At 43.0% G+C, this 13627-nt stretch overlaps 1 protein-coding gene across 2 annotated transcripts; it reads left to right on the forward strand.

Annotated features, from left to right (window-relative positions):
* The first annotated feature begins 321 nt into the window (after positions 1-321).
* PSMD10 (proteasome 26S subunit, non-ATPase 10) lies at positions 322-9562 on the forward strand. Of its 2 annotated transcripts, none has more exons than XM_070951835.1 (5): positions 322-458; positions 3476-3574; positions 5781-5927; positions 7015-7181; positions 9344-9562. In XM_070951835.1, the coding sequence occupies exons 1-5, from the start codon at positions 330-332 to the stop codon at positions 9495-9497; spliced, it is 696 nt and encodes a 231-aa protein (XP_070807936.1). In that variant the 5' UTR covers positions 322-329; the 3' UTR covers positions 9498-9562. The 2 variants fall into 2 exon arrangements, with proteins under 2 accessions (XP_070807936.1, XP_070807937.1); XM_070951836.1 differs by having other exon boundaries at positions 5781-5861.
* The last annotated feature ends 4065 nt before the right edge of the window (positions 9563-13627 follow it).

Consider the following 13627-nt stretch of genomic DNA (forward strand, 5'->3'; position numbering starts at 1 on the left):
CGACGGCGACAGCTGTCTCCGCCCGCGCAGCGCACGCCGGGAGTTGTGGTCTCCATCGCGCGCCTCTGCGCTCTCCTCCGCGGCCCTCCCGCTCCGCGCACTCCAATTCCCATCAGCCCCCCCGGATGCTTTCTGCGGCGCCTGCGCGCGAGGGAAGCCCACGTTCGGGGAAGTGGGAGGAGCTGGACCGGGAGGCGGGAACGGCGCGTCTATTGGTCGCTCTTCTTGCGATCGCCCCTCTGGATTGGTGGAGCGGGGACGGTCGGCTCCACCGCCTCCCGCGTCGTGAAGTTTGCGCAGGCGCGCGCTGGGAATCTTCAGTCTGCGGGATGGAGGGACAAGGCGCCGGAGGGTCTGTGTCCAACGTGGAGCTCTGTAACTTGGCTTACGCGGGGCAGTTGGAGGAGGTCAAGGAGCGGCTGGTCGCCAACCGGAGCCTGGCGACACGCGCCGATCAGGTTGGCCCGGCAAGCGGGAGAGAGCGTGGCTGGTCTTGGTGGCCTTGGCATCTCAAACCATGGTTTATTGGATCCTGGCTTGTCTAGCAGACTCCCTATTAGCTTGTTTTGCACGGCTTAAATTTGGCTTCCCAACCATACACTTGGCCCAGTGCCTTAAGCCCGGATCAGGCATTGTAGCTTAACAGGGTCTTGTTTGAGAAAGGTTTTGTATTGTGGCTTATTCAACAAACCATTTTTTTGTAATCAATATGTACAAATAATAGAGTGGAGACCTTAAGGAATCAAGACCAAAACCTTTATTGCACCACAAGTACTTTGATGCAATCGGTATATTACATATCCAATTCTGGAAAAAAATGTCCAATTACCCTCAATATTGGCATCCTAAATTGTAACTAATATTGCTAAAATACAGGTAGTCCTTGACTTACAACAATTCATTTAATGACCATTCAAAACTCCAACAAGCACTGAAAACAGTGACTTATGACAGTTTTTCACACAACCATTGAAGCATCTTCACAGTCACATGATCAAAACTCAGATGCTTGGCAACTGATTCATATTTACGACAGCTGCTGCATCCCAGGGTCAGGTCGGCACCTTTTGCGACCTGCTAAGCAAAATCAGTGGGGACGTCAAATTCACTTAACAACTGTGTTACTAACTTAACTGCAAGGATTTACTTAACTGTGGCAAGAAAAGTTGCAAATGAGACAAAACCCACTTAACAAACGTTTCTTTTAGCAACAGAAATTTGGGGCTTAATTGTGGTCGTAAATTGAGAACTACCTGTATCTCTTATTTCCAGTAGTCTAAATCAGTGTTCTCACCCTTGGCTGTGGAATTATGGGATTGCGGTCCATCTTAAAGTTGCCAAGGTTGAGAAACACCAGTTACTTAAACATTATAGTGTTGATAACCTTCAATCAATACAGTATTATGCAAATGTCAGTGTAATTAAAACAATATAAGGTATTCAGATTCCCAACATAATCCAGTTAAACAGACCAGCACTTGATGCCACTGGGCCAACTCAGCTCCTGGGTGGCTTTAGACACTTACTAGGAGATTTGCACATAACCCATGATTTGTTTAACCATGAGTGGTTCAATCGCAACTAGCTATATTGTCGTCCCAAATGCTAATGAGGTAAGAATTCCAGTTGTCTTCTGCAACAGATGGACTGTCCTGAAAGTTGTAATAAGAAAATACTTAAAATGCATAAAAATCAAAGGTTCATCTGAATAACAGCATCTTTGTTTCTAGATTTGACTTGCCAGGAACCTCCAGTGTTTGGAAGAGGTCCTCTCTCATATTCCTGCCAAATATACCTGTACTGTCAGTGTGTCAGTCCAGCTGTCTTCTTTATTCAGTTCTTAAAATCTGGGCAGGGTTTCAAAAGGAGGGACTCTGACACACTGCAATCACGCATGATGTGCAGCTTTAGAGATGATTGTGAGCCGTTTCAGTGTCTCTTGAAACAGACAGATTGCCCTGAAATTGTAAAACCCCACGCTTCCCAATTCAAGAGTCTGCTGAAGAGCCTGAGATTAGCCGTCTACACATTTCAAAGGCAGCCCACGATAAAGCAGTTTGCAGGAGACAAAGTGAACTTGAGGGAGGCATCTCTCCCTTGCAAAGGCCAGCAGGCAGTTTGTGAACATCCTTCAATTGTGCAATGGAAATATGTTCATAGCATTGCAGGCTGGTATCATACTCTTCCCTGTCTCTCTTGTGCTAAGGCTGGGGGCTGGAGGTTCTTTCTGCTTGACCTCTCAAGGGGTAGATTTCTACTCCCAGAATCCCCCAGCCAGGATGGCTGTGCTGAGCATGATGGGAGCTGAATACCGAGAGATCTCACCCTTCTGCCCACCCAAAGTTTAGCTCTGACATGGGTTAATATTTCTGGACCGTTTTGATCTTGAATTCTTTTGCGAGATACACAAATGCAATATTCAGATAAAAGGAAGTTTCATTCACAGGACTCGGCAAAACTGCTCTATGCTTGGCTTTTAGCCTCTTTCATAAAAATGACATCCTGTAGCACCTTGATTAATTGATAGTGATATTTTAAAAGTGACATGCAGTATTATTATACACTAGTAGGTATATTGCACCTGTAAAGTTGACCAAATATACTTGCCATGCAATTCCTTGCATCTGATGGGCTGAAGCCTGTGAATATTTCTCAACCCCTTTGATTGGGGTTAGTCCCATTTACTTCCAAAACTGCTAGGTTTATCAACTCTAGATCCAATGTTTTCACTGTTGCACAAACTAATCTTCTACAGAAGAATCTTTTTGTAGTATATTGACAAAACCACAGCCATTCCCCCTGGAAATACTATTTCCCCCACAAAATTTTCATTAGAATAAATATTCGAGATCAGCATTCTGAAATTAAAGGTTGTTTCTTCAGGATTTTATGTGCAAAATACAACAATAAAATTTGTACATACTGACTGGCTTGAGGTAGCAATAGCATTTAGACTTATATATTGCTTCACAGTGTTTTTACAGCCCTCTCTAAGCGGTTTTACAGAGTTGGCCTCTTGCCCCCAACAATCTGGGTCCTCATTTTACCGACCTCAGAAGGATGGAAGGCTGAGTCAACCTTGAGCTGGCCAGGATCAAACTGCTGGTGTGAGCAGTGAGTTAGCCTGCACTACTACGTTCTAATCATTGCACAACCACGGCTCTTTCTTAAATACTTCTTAAAGGGCAGCAGTTTTATTCTAAAGTGTGGCTTTGAAAGGAGTGACCTATAGAGGGAAAACTTCCTCTAGCTGGCCAACTTCCAGATAAAGGGTTCAGCACCAGAATTCTCAGTAAGGACCATGCAGTTTGGGGAATTCTGGGAACTGAAGTTCACTTATTTGGAGGGGTTTTAAGTAGGAGAAGCCGTTTTGAAGGATGACATTGTCTCTTCATGGGAGCATCCTGTTCCCCTGTTGTGTCTTTGTGTCTGTAAACAAAAAGATCATTGACATAATCTTGTCTTTTCCATTTAGGACAATAGGACAGCTCTACATTGGGCCTGTTCAGCTGGTCATTCAGATATCGTTAACTTTTTGCTAAGTCTGGGAGTGCCTATTAATGACAAGGATGATGTAAGTATCCCCCTTTATCTTTTCTATTTACAAACTCTTTGATGGGCTCTGTACTTTTCTGCCATCTTGTTCTCTGCTAGGAACTCTTAGTTGATGTAACCATTATTGGTGGTTAGACAGTGTGCATTGCTGTGGTTCTGGATCTCAGTAGTTGGTGGGTGGTGAGTCCTCAACTTACAACCACAATTGAGCCAACCATTTGGGTTGCTAAGCAAAACATTCGTTGCGTGACTTTTGCCCCGTTTTACGACCTTTCTTTCCCACCGTTGTTAAGTGAATCACTTGCAGTTGTTAAGTTAGTAACACGGCCGTTAAGTGTATCTGGCTTCCCTGTTGACTTTGATTGTCAGAGGTGATCACATGACCCCAGAACACTGCAAATGTCATAAATATGAGTCAGGTGCTAATTGTCTGAATTTTGACCGTGGGGATGCTGCAGCGGTCGTTAAGTGTGAAAAACGGTCATAGGTCACTTTTTTTTTCAGTGCCATTGTAACTTTGAGCGGTCACAAAATGAACTGTTGTAAGGCGAGGACTACCTGTATTTTTTTTTTTTATCTGAGGATGCCAGATTCCTATTAGGATAGCATTCTCCTTTTGGAAGGAAATTTTTAAGACCTTTCTGCTTGCCTCGAGTATCTTCTATAGCAGTGTTTCTCAACCTTGAAAGCTTGAAGATGGGTGGACTTCAACTCCCAGAAGCCCCCAGCCAGCGCTGCTGGCTGGGGGATTCTGGGAGTTGAAGTCCACCCATCTTCAAGCTACCAAGGTTGAGAAACACTGTTCTATTCTAAGTGATTCACTTAACCAATGTGGCAAGGAAAGTCATAAAATGGGGCAAAAGTCACTTAACAAATTTCTCACGTAACAGCATAAATTTTGGGCACAATTGTGGTGGTAAGTTGAGGACTACCTGTATCTTCTCAAAAAGAGTTCCTTCTTCAAGCCCCAACTGCTGAGGGATCCATCTACCCCACACTTTCCCCAAGCCGTCTTCTGAAAGAGCAGTTTTGAATCAGCTCCTCTCCGGGAATTAAATGATAGCTGTCAGCAGCCACCACTTGTCTCCACCCCCAGTTTCCTCTTCCCACCATGGAAGGTTCTGGGGTGATTGTCCCAGTCTGGCCCTAAAGGTAAAGGTTTCCCCTATCTATCCAATCATGTCTGACTCTAGGGGGCGCTGCTCATCTCTGTTTCTTAACCAAGGCAGCAGGTGTTGTCCGAAGACGTTCGGTGGTCATGTGGCCAGCACAGAATACTATTACCTGTACCACTGAAGTGGTACTATTTATCTTCTCAAATTTGCATTCTTTTGAACTGCTAGGTGGGCAGGAGTTTGAGCAAGGAACGGGAGCTCACTTCATCATGCAGCGCTCGGGTCTCAAACTCAGGCTGACAGCTTTCCCGCTGACAAGCTCAGTGTGTTTAACGGATGAGCCGCTGAGCCTCCTCTGCCCCTAAATAATTGAAATATCCATGAACTGCTTGATCAGTTCGCTCCCATAGAGAGGGGCTCCTCAGGGTGCCGTCGGCCAAACAATGTCGATTGGCAGCCCCCAGGGGGAGAGCCTTCTCTGTGGGGGCACCTGCCATCTGGAACGAGCCCCGGAGATACGGAGGATTCAAGATTTACGCACTTTCCACTGCACCCTAAAAACATTTTTATTCCAACAGGCTGGTCTGGCCTAACTCTCCCTTTTAAATTGGGTTTTAAATGTTTTACATAAATTGGATGTTTTTAAATTTGTTTTTGAGCCCAAATTATTTAATCTATTTTTAATAGTTTTTTAACTTTTGTATGTTATTTGTATTTTTATCTTGGCTGTTCACCGCCCTGAGTCCCCTGGGAGTAGGGTGGTATATAAATATGAAAATAAATAAAAAATAAATAAATAAATAAATAAATAAATTTGCATCCTTACATTCCAGAAGGCAAGTGAGCAAAAGCCAGCAGCCAGTGCCTGCTCCTACAGCACCATCCCTGCAGGGTGGAAATTGGAAATATTTTGTGATTATATCTATGGAGATTCTCAGTCCTCCAGGTCATGGTTGTCCCAAAGGTGCTTTTTCAAGAGGCAACTGGACTTTCTGGCTTTTCTTTGAAGTCGTTTCGCTTCTCATCCAAGAAGCTTCTTCAGCTCTGACTGGATGGTGGGGAAAGGAAGGATTTCTATAGTCTTTTTTTTTTTTTTTTTCCTTTCTCCAGGCTGGCTGGACCCCTTTGCATATTGCTGCATCGGCTGGCCGGGATGAAATTGTGAAAGCTCTCCTTCAGAAAGGAGCTCAGGTGAACGCCACCAATCAGAACGGCTGCACCCCACTGCATTACGCCGCATCGAAGAATAAGCAGGAGGTTAGATTTTGAGGGATGCTTGATGCTCTCCGAGCTTGGATGTCTTCTTGTAGACGTTTCATTACCAAACTAGAAAACATCATCAGTATAGTCTTACACAAATGAAGGCGAATAAGCGTGTCCCAGGATAATGTTGCAGGATCCAATCTGGGTCAGTCATCAGGACCCAGAGGTTTAGTCTTCCGAGCTTTCGGACTTGTGCTGGAGCCCATCTTCTGGGAACTTCTCTCTAGCAGAATATATGCTTCGGGCTGTTCCATTTGCGGTATTTATGTAGTATAAAAACCTGTTGCATGTGGTTTTTAGATGTTGATTGGGGTGTTGATGGCTGGCTATTAAGTTGTTGGCTGTTGTTTCTTTGTGCTGTCAAGCCCTCACCTTGTAAGTATGTGGGGATAAACCAGCACTTCTCTTGACTGACAAGGGGCCCGTTTCCCAGGCTTTAATCCCTTCCCTGGCTGTTTTTGTCCCTGCTCGTCCAGCAATTTTAGTAGCTGCAAAATTGAATGTACCGTATTTTTCGGAGTATGAGATGCTCTGGACTATAAGACACCTACCTTTTTTGGGGAGGAAAACAAAAAAAAATCTGCCTCTGCCTCCCAGCAATATGCCTCCTTGCAGCAAACAGCGGAGGCCCACATGGCAATAGGCAATGGCAGTCACTACAGCCTGAAACAGCTGAGGGTCGGGAGGCCCTTCCAACTGACAATCAGCTGCTTGTGCTAATCAGGATGTGCTGAAACGGGCTGTTTGCTGCTTGTTGCAAGGAGGTAAATTGCTGGGAGGCAGAGGCCAAAGGGTGGGGGCCGGCGGGTGGGCGGAGCTACATTTGGTGTATAAAATGCACCCAAATTTTCACCCTCTTTTATAGGGTGAAAAAGTGCATCTTATACTCCAAAAAATATGGTATGTCCTTATTCATTGCACTGTGAGGCTACCAATGAGTTCTCTCCTCGTCTGATTGCTCACTTATGTTCTTTATAGTCTTTCCTCCTTTATAGGTTAGATTTTGCGCAGTGAGTTTGTTCTTTTCCCTGCTTCTCAAAAGCCAACGGTTCGGTCATCCTTTCCTCCTCTCACCCAATAGATTGCTCTGATGCTGCTGGAGAACAAAGCTAATCCAGATGCAAAGGATCACATGTCCTCAACACCATTGCACAGAGCAGCCTCCAAAGGGAATCAGAAAATGATACAGATCCTTCTAAAGCACAAAGCTTCGGTCAACTTACAGGACTCTGAAGGAAACACACCTCTGTAAGGATGGGATGCTTCCCTTTATTTATTACCAGGCTTGGGCATTAACTCAGGGCAGCTTATCCAGCCATAAAACAGTCATCTACAGGTAGTCCTCGATTTACAGCCATCCGTTTAGTGACTGTTCAAAATTACAGTGGCACTGAAAAAAGTGACTTATGAACGTTTTTCACATTTAGACCATTGTAACATCTCCACGATCACATGATCATAATTCGGACATGTGATCAAGTTTTGCAATCTTCTGACAGGCAAAGTCAATAGGGAAGCCAGACTCACTTAATAAACGAGTTGCTTAACAACTGTGGCAAGAAAGATCATAAAATGAGGCAAAACTCACATGACAAATGTCTCGCTCAACAACAGAAATTTTGGACTCAATTGTCGTAATTTTTTTTTTTTTTTTTTAATTTGATTTATATGCCGCCCTTCTCCAGAGACTCAGGGCGGCTTACAATGCTTTAAGCAATAGCCTTCATTCTTTTGTATATTTTATACAAAGTCAGCTTATTGCCCCCACAAACTGGGTCCTCATTTCACCTACCTTAGAAAGGATGGAAGGCTGAGTCAACCTTGAGCCTTGGAGAGATTCGAACCAGCAGAAATTGCAGGCAGCTGTGTTAATAACAGGGTGCACTAAACCCTTGTACTATCAAGGCTCTCGTAATTTGAGAACTACCTATACTGTAAACTTGCAGAACTAACCCAGGTCCAGAAATCATGGTTAATTTGGTCCTGATTTGTTTAAACATCTGAACAAAATAGATACTCATTCACCGAAATACCCCAAGCTGTATGTCTCTATTAATGGTTTATAATAATTAAAAAATAGTTCCCAGCCTGCTTTGGGGAATCGGTGCTGGTCAGCAAAGTCATGTTATTAACTTAGAGCTGCAGTGATGCCCTTAACCACTGTGGCAAGAAAGGTCTGAAAATGGAGCAAAAGTCACTTAACAACTGTCTTCCTTAGCAACTGAATTTTTTTGTGGTCGTAAGTCGAGGACTACCTATATTGTAGGAGACAGAGCCACACAGGATTTTGACAGCAGTCTTAAGTACCTGTACCATCAATCTGCTTACATTGCATGAGACAACCTTGCTTAATTAGCAAACTTTTAGATCTATTCTGATATGTAGTCCTTACCTGACAGTTATACTTAACTAGATTTACCCAAACTAAATCCATAATTTGCACTTCCAGTTGTACCACAGGCATGCTATCTACTAAAGCTATTTAAATTGCTATTTAAACAGCATTTGACCTGTTAGAATTCCACTAAGCTTCCTTGATTTAGATTAATGCGATGCCTGAACTGACACTTTAACCCTTAGATGTAATGCTAAAATGTTCCGGCAGGTGTGGCTGAAGCAACAAAGACTAAATATTTAGGTCATTAGAGAATCAAACTGTAACTTTGGGAAAAATGCATTTTCTATTGGGTCAGTATATTTTTTTTACATCATCTCAAAGAACACAATATATATTCAAAATGTTCTGATTCTCCTAAGATAGCACTAGGACTTAGACTTATATATCACTTCACAGTGCTTTCCAGCCCTCTCTAAACAGTTTTACAGAGTCAGCCTCTTGCCCTCAACAATCTGGGTCCTCATTTTACCCACCTCGGAAGGACGGAAGGCTGAGTCAGCCTTGAGCCTGTTGAGATTTGAACTGCCAAATTATAGTCAGCCAGCATTCAGCAGAAGTAGCCTGCAATACTGCACTCTAACCACTGCGACACCATGGCTCAAGATGGTCATATTGAGTAGCTTTATTTAGTATTTACCAATTTTTGATAATTTACCAATAAAGAGTCCCTCTGTGAGGAAGATGAACAGTTTCTAACATGATCAATAAAATAAATTTTTTAAAGATGTCATACAGAATCCAAAGTAGCTGTTTTGGCCAAACAAATCCAGCAGATATATTTGGGCGTATTTTTTATATGCCATCCAAAGTGACTTGATAGTGAGACAAGCAGCATATAAATTTAATCAAGCAATTAAAGCAATCAAGCAATTTAAATTGGCAAGCCTTTAGCTTCTGTAGAACTCTTGCTCCGGCATGATTATAAAAACTATAATAGAAAAAGAAATATGCAGAAGGGCCTTTTGCTGAAACTGAGCCTGTAAAAGGAAGTAATTCTTGGTTTCCTTGACAGCCACTTAGCATGCGATGAAGAGCGGGTGGACGAAGCGAAGCTCCTGGTGTCCCACGGGGCGAGCATCACCATTGAGAACAAAGAAGAAAAGACTCCTTTGAAGGTTGCGAAAGGAGGGCTGGCCTCCATCCTCAGAAGGCTGGTCGAGGGGTAGCTGCTGTGAGCACCTAAATTCCATTCTCCATAAAGCTATTAAAGACTGTTCATAAGAGGGTTTTTTTTTTTTAAAAAAAAAAAATCAGTCTGAACATGTTACAACTTGAATTTTTATTGCACTGTAGCTGCTTTCTACTTTCCCATGTGACCAAAAGTCCCCTTGTGTTAACAGAATTTATTACTGTTTTTTGCCAAATCTTGTTGCCCTGTTAGAGAGCAGTTTCAAGATAGCTCGTTCCGTCTGCTTTCATATAGAAAAGGAATCTGATGTCTCATCTTGCAAGAAGTGGTAAATAAAATGAAGACTCTTACCTGTAAAAGCGGCTCCTGTGTTCGAGACTTCCCCAACCTTTCCAGCTTTGCAGCCCGGCGGGTGAGGGGAAGGGATGGTTCCGCAGAGCAGCGGGGAAGCATGTACACACGTGCAGCTCCATTTGCACAAGAGGCAGACACGCACACCTGCCACTTGTGCAAGGGGAGTGCATGCTGCTCACGCAAGTGGAGATGTGTGCACGCACACCACTTCTGCGGCCCAGTTCTGAACAGCTCAAGGCCCAGTAGTGGGTCAGGGTTGGGGATCCCTGCTTTATTCTTTCAGGTCATTGTGTATTTAGTAAAAGTCAAAAGCTGGTGCTCACGTCTGGTGGCTCAGAAATTAGGCAAGCCTGGCCAAAATTCAAAGCTGCAGAATCTCTTGCCCTCTAGAAGTGGCTGAACTACAATTCCCAGCAGCCAACTGCCAGCAGTAGAGGATTCTGGGATTGTACATCTGGAGGGCCACTGGTTTCAACTGCCTCCCTGGATTTTTTTATTGCAATATTTTTGGAACCTTTTTGCAAGTATCTGTGGCTTCATCCTTCTACCTCCTGTATGCCGTACGTGATGGGAGCGGGGCGTTACGGATAGAAAGCTGATAGATTTAAACTTAGTTCGGGAAAGGTGCAGGTAACATAAATTGTTCCTTGTGAATAAAAGCTAATGTAGTTGTCATTGTGAAACTCCTTGGATTTACTTGTCAGGACCTTATGTAGCTAATTTCTGGTTTCAGCAAACTACTTATTAAAAGAATTACTGTTCAAGACCATTTTTAAGTATTCCTGAAGCCTTAAAATACTAAATAACATTTTTATCGATGATGATGTTATCTGCTTAGTTGTGTCTGACTCTTTGAGGGGCACATTTTCTGATCTTGCACTACTTCTTTTGAATTTAAAGGTTGAATCATGGCAACTGAACCAAACTTTGTTAATCTTTGTTAAATTAATTTTGCTCTGAAGTTGCTGATGAAGTTGCTTGGATGAGCCACGAAACCTCTCAGATTAACAAAGTTTGGTCCAGTTGCCATGATTCAACCTTTGGCCTGGACGGTTGAGTCTTCATTGACATACTTCTTTGAGTTGTTTTATGCTCTGGCTAGTGTCAGCTTGATGGTATCAGCCACCGTGTTCTTTGGTGACCTGTTTACTGCTAACTCTTCCAAGCATAATTGCTTTCTCTAGTGAATTGCCCCACATGACATGTCCAAAATAAGTGAGACACGTCGCTAAATTTCTGTGGAGCTTCTCAGTCATCCAGGTCATGGTTGTCCCAAAGGTCCTTTTTCAAGAGGCAACTGGACTTTCTGGTTTTTCTTCGAAGACGTTTTGCGTCTTATCCAAGAGCTCATTATCAGAGCTGAGGAAGCTTCTTCGATGAGAAGCAAAACATCTTCAAAGAGAAACCAGAAAGTCCAGTTGCCTCTTGAAAGAGCACCGTTGGGACAACCATGACCTGGATGACTGAGAAGCTCTATAGTCATTAAGTGAGACACAGTTTGATGATTTTTCCTTACAGTGACAGGTCTGTTCTCCTTTGCTGTTCAAGGAATATGCAGGAGCCTTCCCCAGCACCACAGCTCAAAAATACTAAATACTTAAAACAGTATTTTAAACCAGAGTTTCTCAAATTTGACAACTTTAAGATGTGTGGATTTCAGGATTGAGCAAGGGGATTCTGGGACTTGAAGTCCATACACGCTAATGTGGCGAAACTGCTTTCAAAGCCCTTAATATTAAGGTGTTGCAAATACCATCAGTGATCATGAACTTCCAGTTGTGATGTTGGTGTTTTTCTACTCCAACCTCACTATTTTGTTGGTTTGAGGCTATGCAGCATTACCTATCCGCAGCAGGAAAGTTGAAGATAACGGAATGTTATAGCTACAACTCTTAGTCCGATTATAGCACTCTTACAGAATGCATCCTCATGTCCTCGAGTTACTTTTCAACTTCGTAACACATTCTCGTTACCAGAGAAACACAACAGAAGAGAAATCTGATGAACATTTTATTGTTCTTTGAAGTAACAAAAGAATCAAGCCACCTCCCTGTTCTTCTCATGTTGTTCTACATTAGAAACGCTACACCAGAGGTCTTTGCTGAACAATGACTAGTAAGCATGTGTTACTCCTTGTTTTTTTTAAAAAAACAAACCCCGGTTATCCAAAAGCAAGTTACAGAAAAAAATATTCTTTACTAATTGAGGCGGCTTCTAGAAAGCTCATGAGGTTGACAATGCCTTCTTTTGGGGGGGGGGGAATTAGGATTAAGCATGGTGGCTAAAATATTTGAACAATGGAAAAAGATGCTGGGTGCATTATAGCATTCTTTGCAACTTTTAAAGCAGCCTTGTCTTTTCTACAGGTAGTCCTTAACTTACAGGAAATTTTACCCCATTTTACGACTTTTCTTGCCACCTTTGTGAATCACTGCAGTTGTTAAATTAGTAACAGTTGTTAAGTGAATCTGGCTTCCCCACTGACTGCTTGTTGGAAGGTCGCAAAATGGGATCACATGACCCTGGGCTACTGCAGCCGTCATAAATATGAACTTGTTGACAAACATCCGAATGCAAATCACATGACCACGGGGATGTGGAAATGGTGATAAGTGAAAAATGGTCATAACTCTTTTTTTAAGTGCCTTTGTAACTTCGGCCACTAAGCGAACTGTTGTAAGTTGAGGACTACTCGTACTGCTGCTTCGCCCCGGGATAAGTCAGCTGTTTTAAAGCGTTGAAGACAAGGCACTGGGTCTCTCTCCCAAATATCTTTTGTGGACTTGAATCCAAAGCACCACAGAATCCTGCTAAGTGTGAGCATGACAGGCAGCTCAGGAGGGGGCTAATTAACACTAGCAAGTTGAATATGTGAGATTCACACCTTGTGCTTAATAAGTGGTTGCATTCAAACAATTTGTCTGCAGTTTGGTAAAGTCATACCATTTTGGGGGGTGTTCGCACAACCAACTGAACTCTAAATTAAACTATTTGTACCACTATTTGTTGGGTTAAATTACCAGTATGTGACTGGCCAGTTGGATTAGACCAGTACAACACTGTAATTGAGCCTGCAGTTTTGGTGGTAAATTGCGACAGTCATAAAATGGGTCACCATACGATTGCACCCAATTTTAAAACTTGTGTAAAAGGTAAAGGTAAAGGTTTCCCTTGCACGTATGTGCTAGTCGTTCCCAACTCTAGGGGGGTGGTGCTCATCTCCGTTTCAAAGCGGCACTAGGGATTCGAACTGCTGAACTGCCGAACTTTCGATCAACAAGCTCAGCATCTTAGCCACTGAGCCACCGCGTCCCTGTTAAAACTTGTATAGCAGCTGTTAAATACAAGCTGCTTGTCAAGGGCCCAAAATGCAGTCACTTGACTGTGAGGAGACCCCAGAACTTAGAATCTGAATCATAAGTAGCGTTTTGGGGTTCTGTCTTAACTTCAAAGAGCAGCTAAGTGACTGATCATACTGTAAATGAAAGATTACCTGTACTTTATTTTTCACATTTTCAGGAATCTGCAAAGAGGGACTTTGCACGTGAAAATGTTAAAATATAAAAACGGTATATATAAAAGTTAAAAATTTAAAAGAAGGGTAGGAATTTAATAGGCAACAGTTATTAAAATGAATTAAAAGGCGAAGGGAGGACTTTCAGGGCACTAGCCAGTCCCAGGGCTGCGTGTTCCTCTGTGATTGAGGTACCCAGCTGCTGTGGTTTATCCAATAAATCATAGTTTTAGATAATCTCGGTGAGGTGCGAATCTGGTCAGATTATGGGCTCATGTGAAATGGACAGAAGGCTGGAG

This window comes from Pituophis catenifer, unplaced genomic scaffold (assembly GCF_029215685.1).
Source record: "Pituophis catenifer annectens isolate HBS135680 unplaced genomic scaffold, rPitCat1.0.hap2 SCAF_11, whole genome shotgun sequence".
NCBI classification, from domain to species: domain Eukaryota; kingdom Metazoa; phylum Chordata; class Lepidosauria; order Squamata; family Colubridae; genus Pituophis; species Pituophis catenifer.

Bases quoted from the DNA above. Each gene is read 5' to 3' on its own strand.
- PSMD10 (XM_070951835.1), top strand. From the start codon at position 330: ATGGAGGGACAAGGCGCCGGAGGGTCTGTGTCCAACGTGGAGCTCTGT. The intron at 459-3,475 runs GTTGGCCCGGCA...TTTTCCATTTAG, and splicing joins TGGCGACACGCGCCGATCAG to GACAATAGGACAGCTCTACA. The intron at 3,575-5,780 runs GTAAGTATCCCC...TCCTTTCTCCAG, and splicing joins CTATTAATGACAAGGATGAT to GCTGGCTGGACCCCTTTGCA.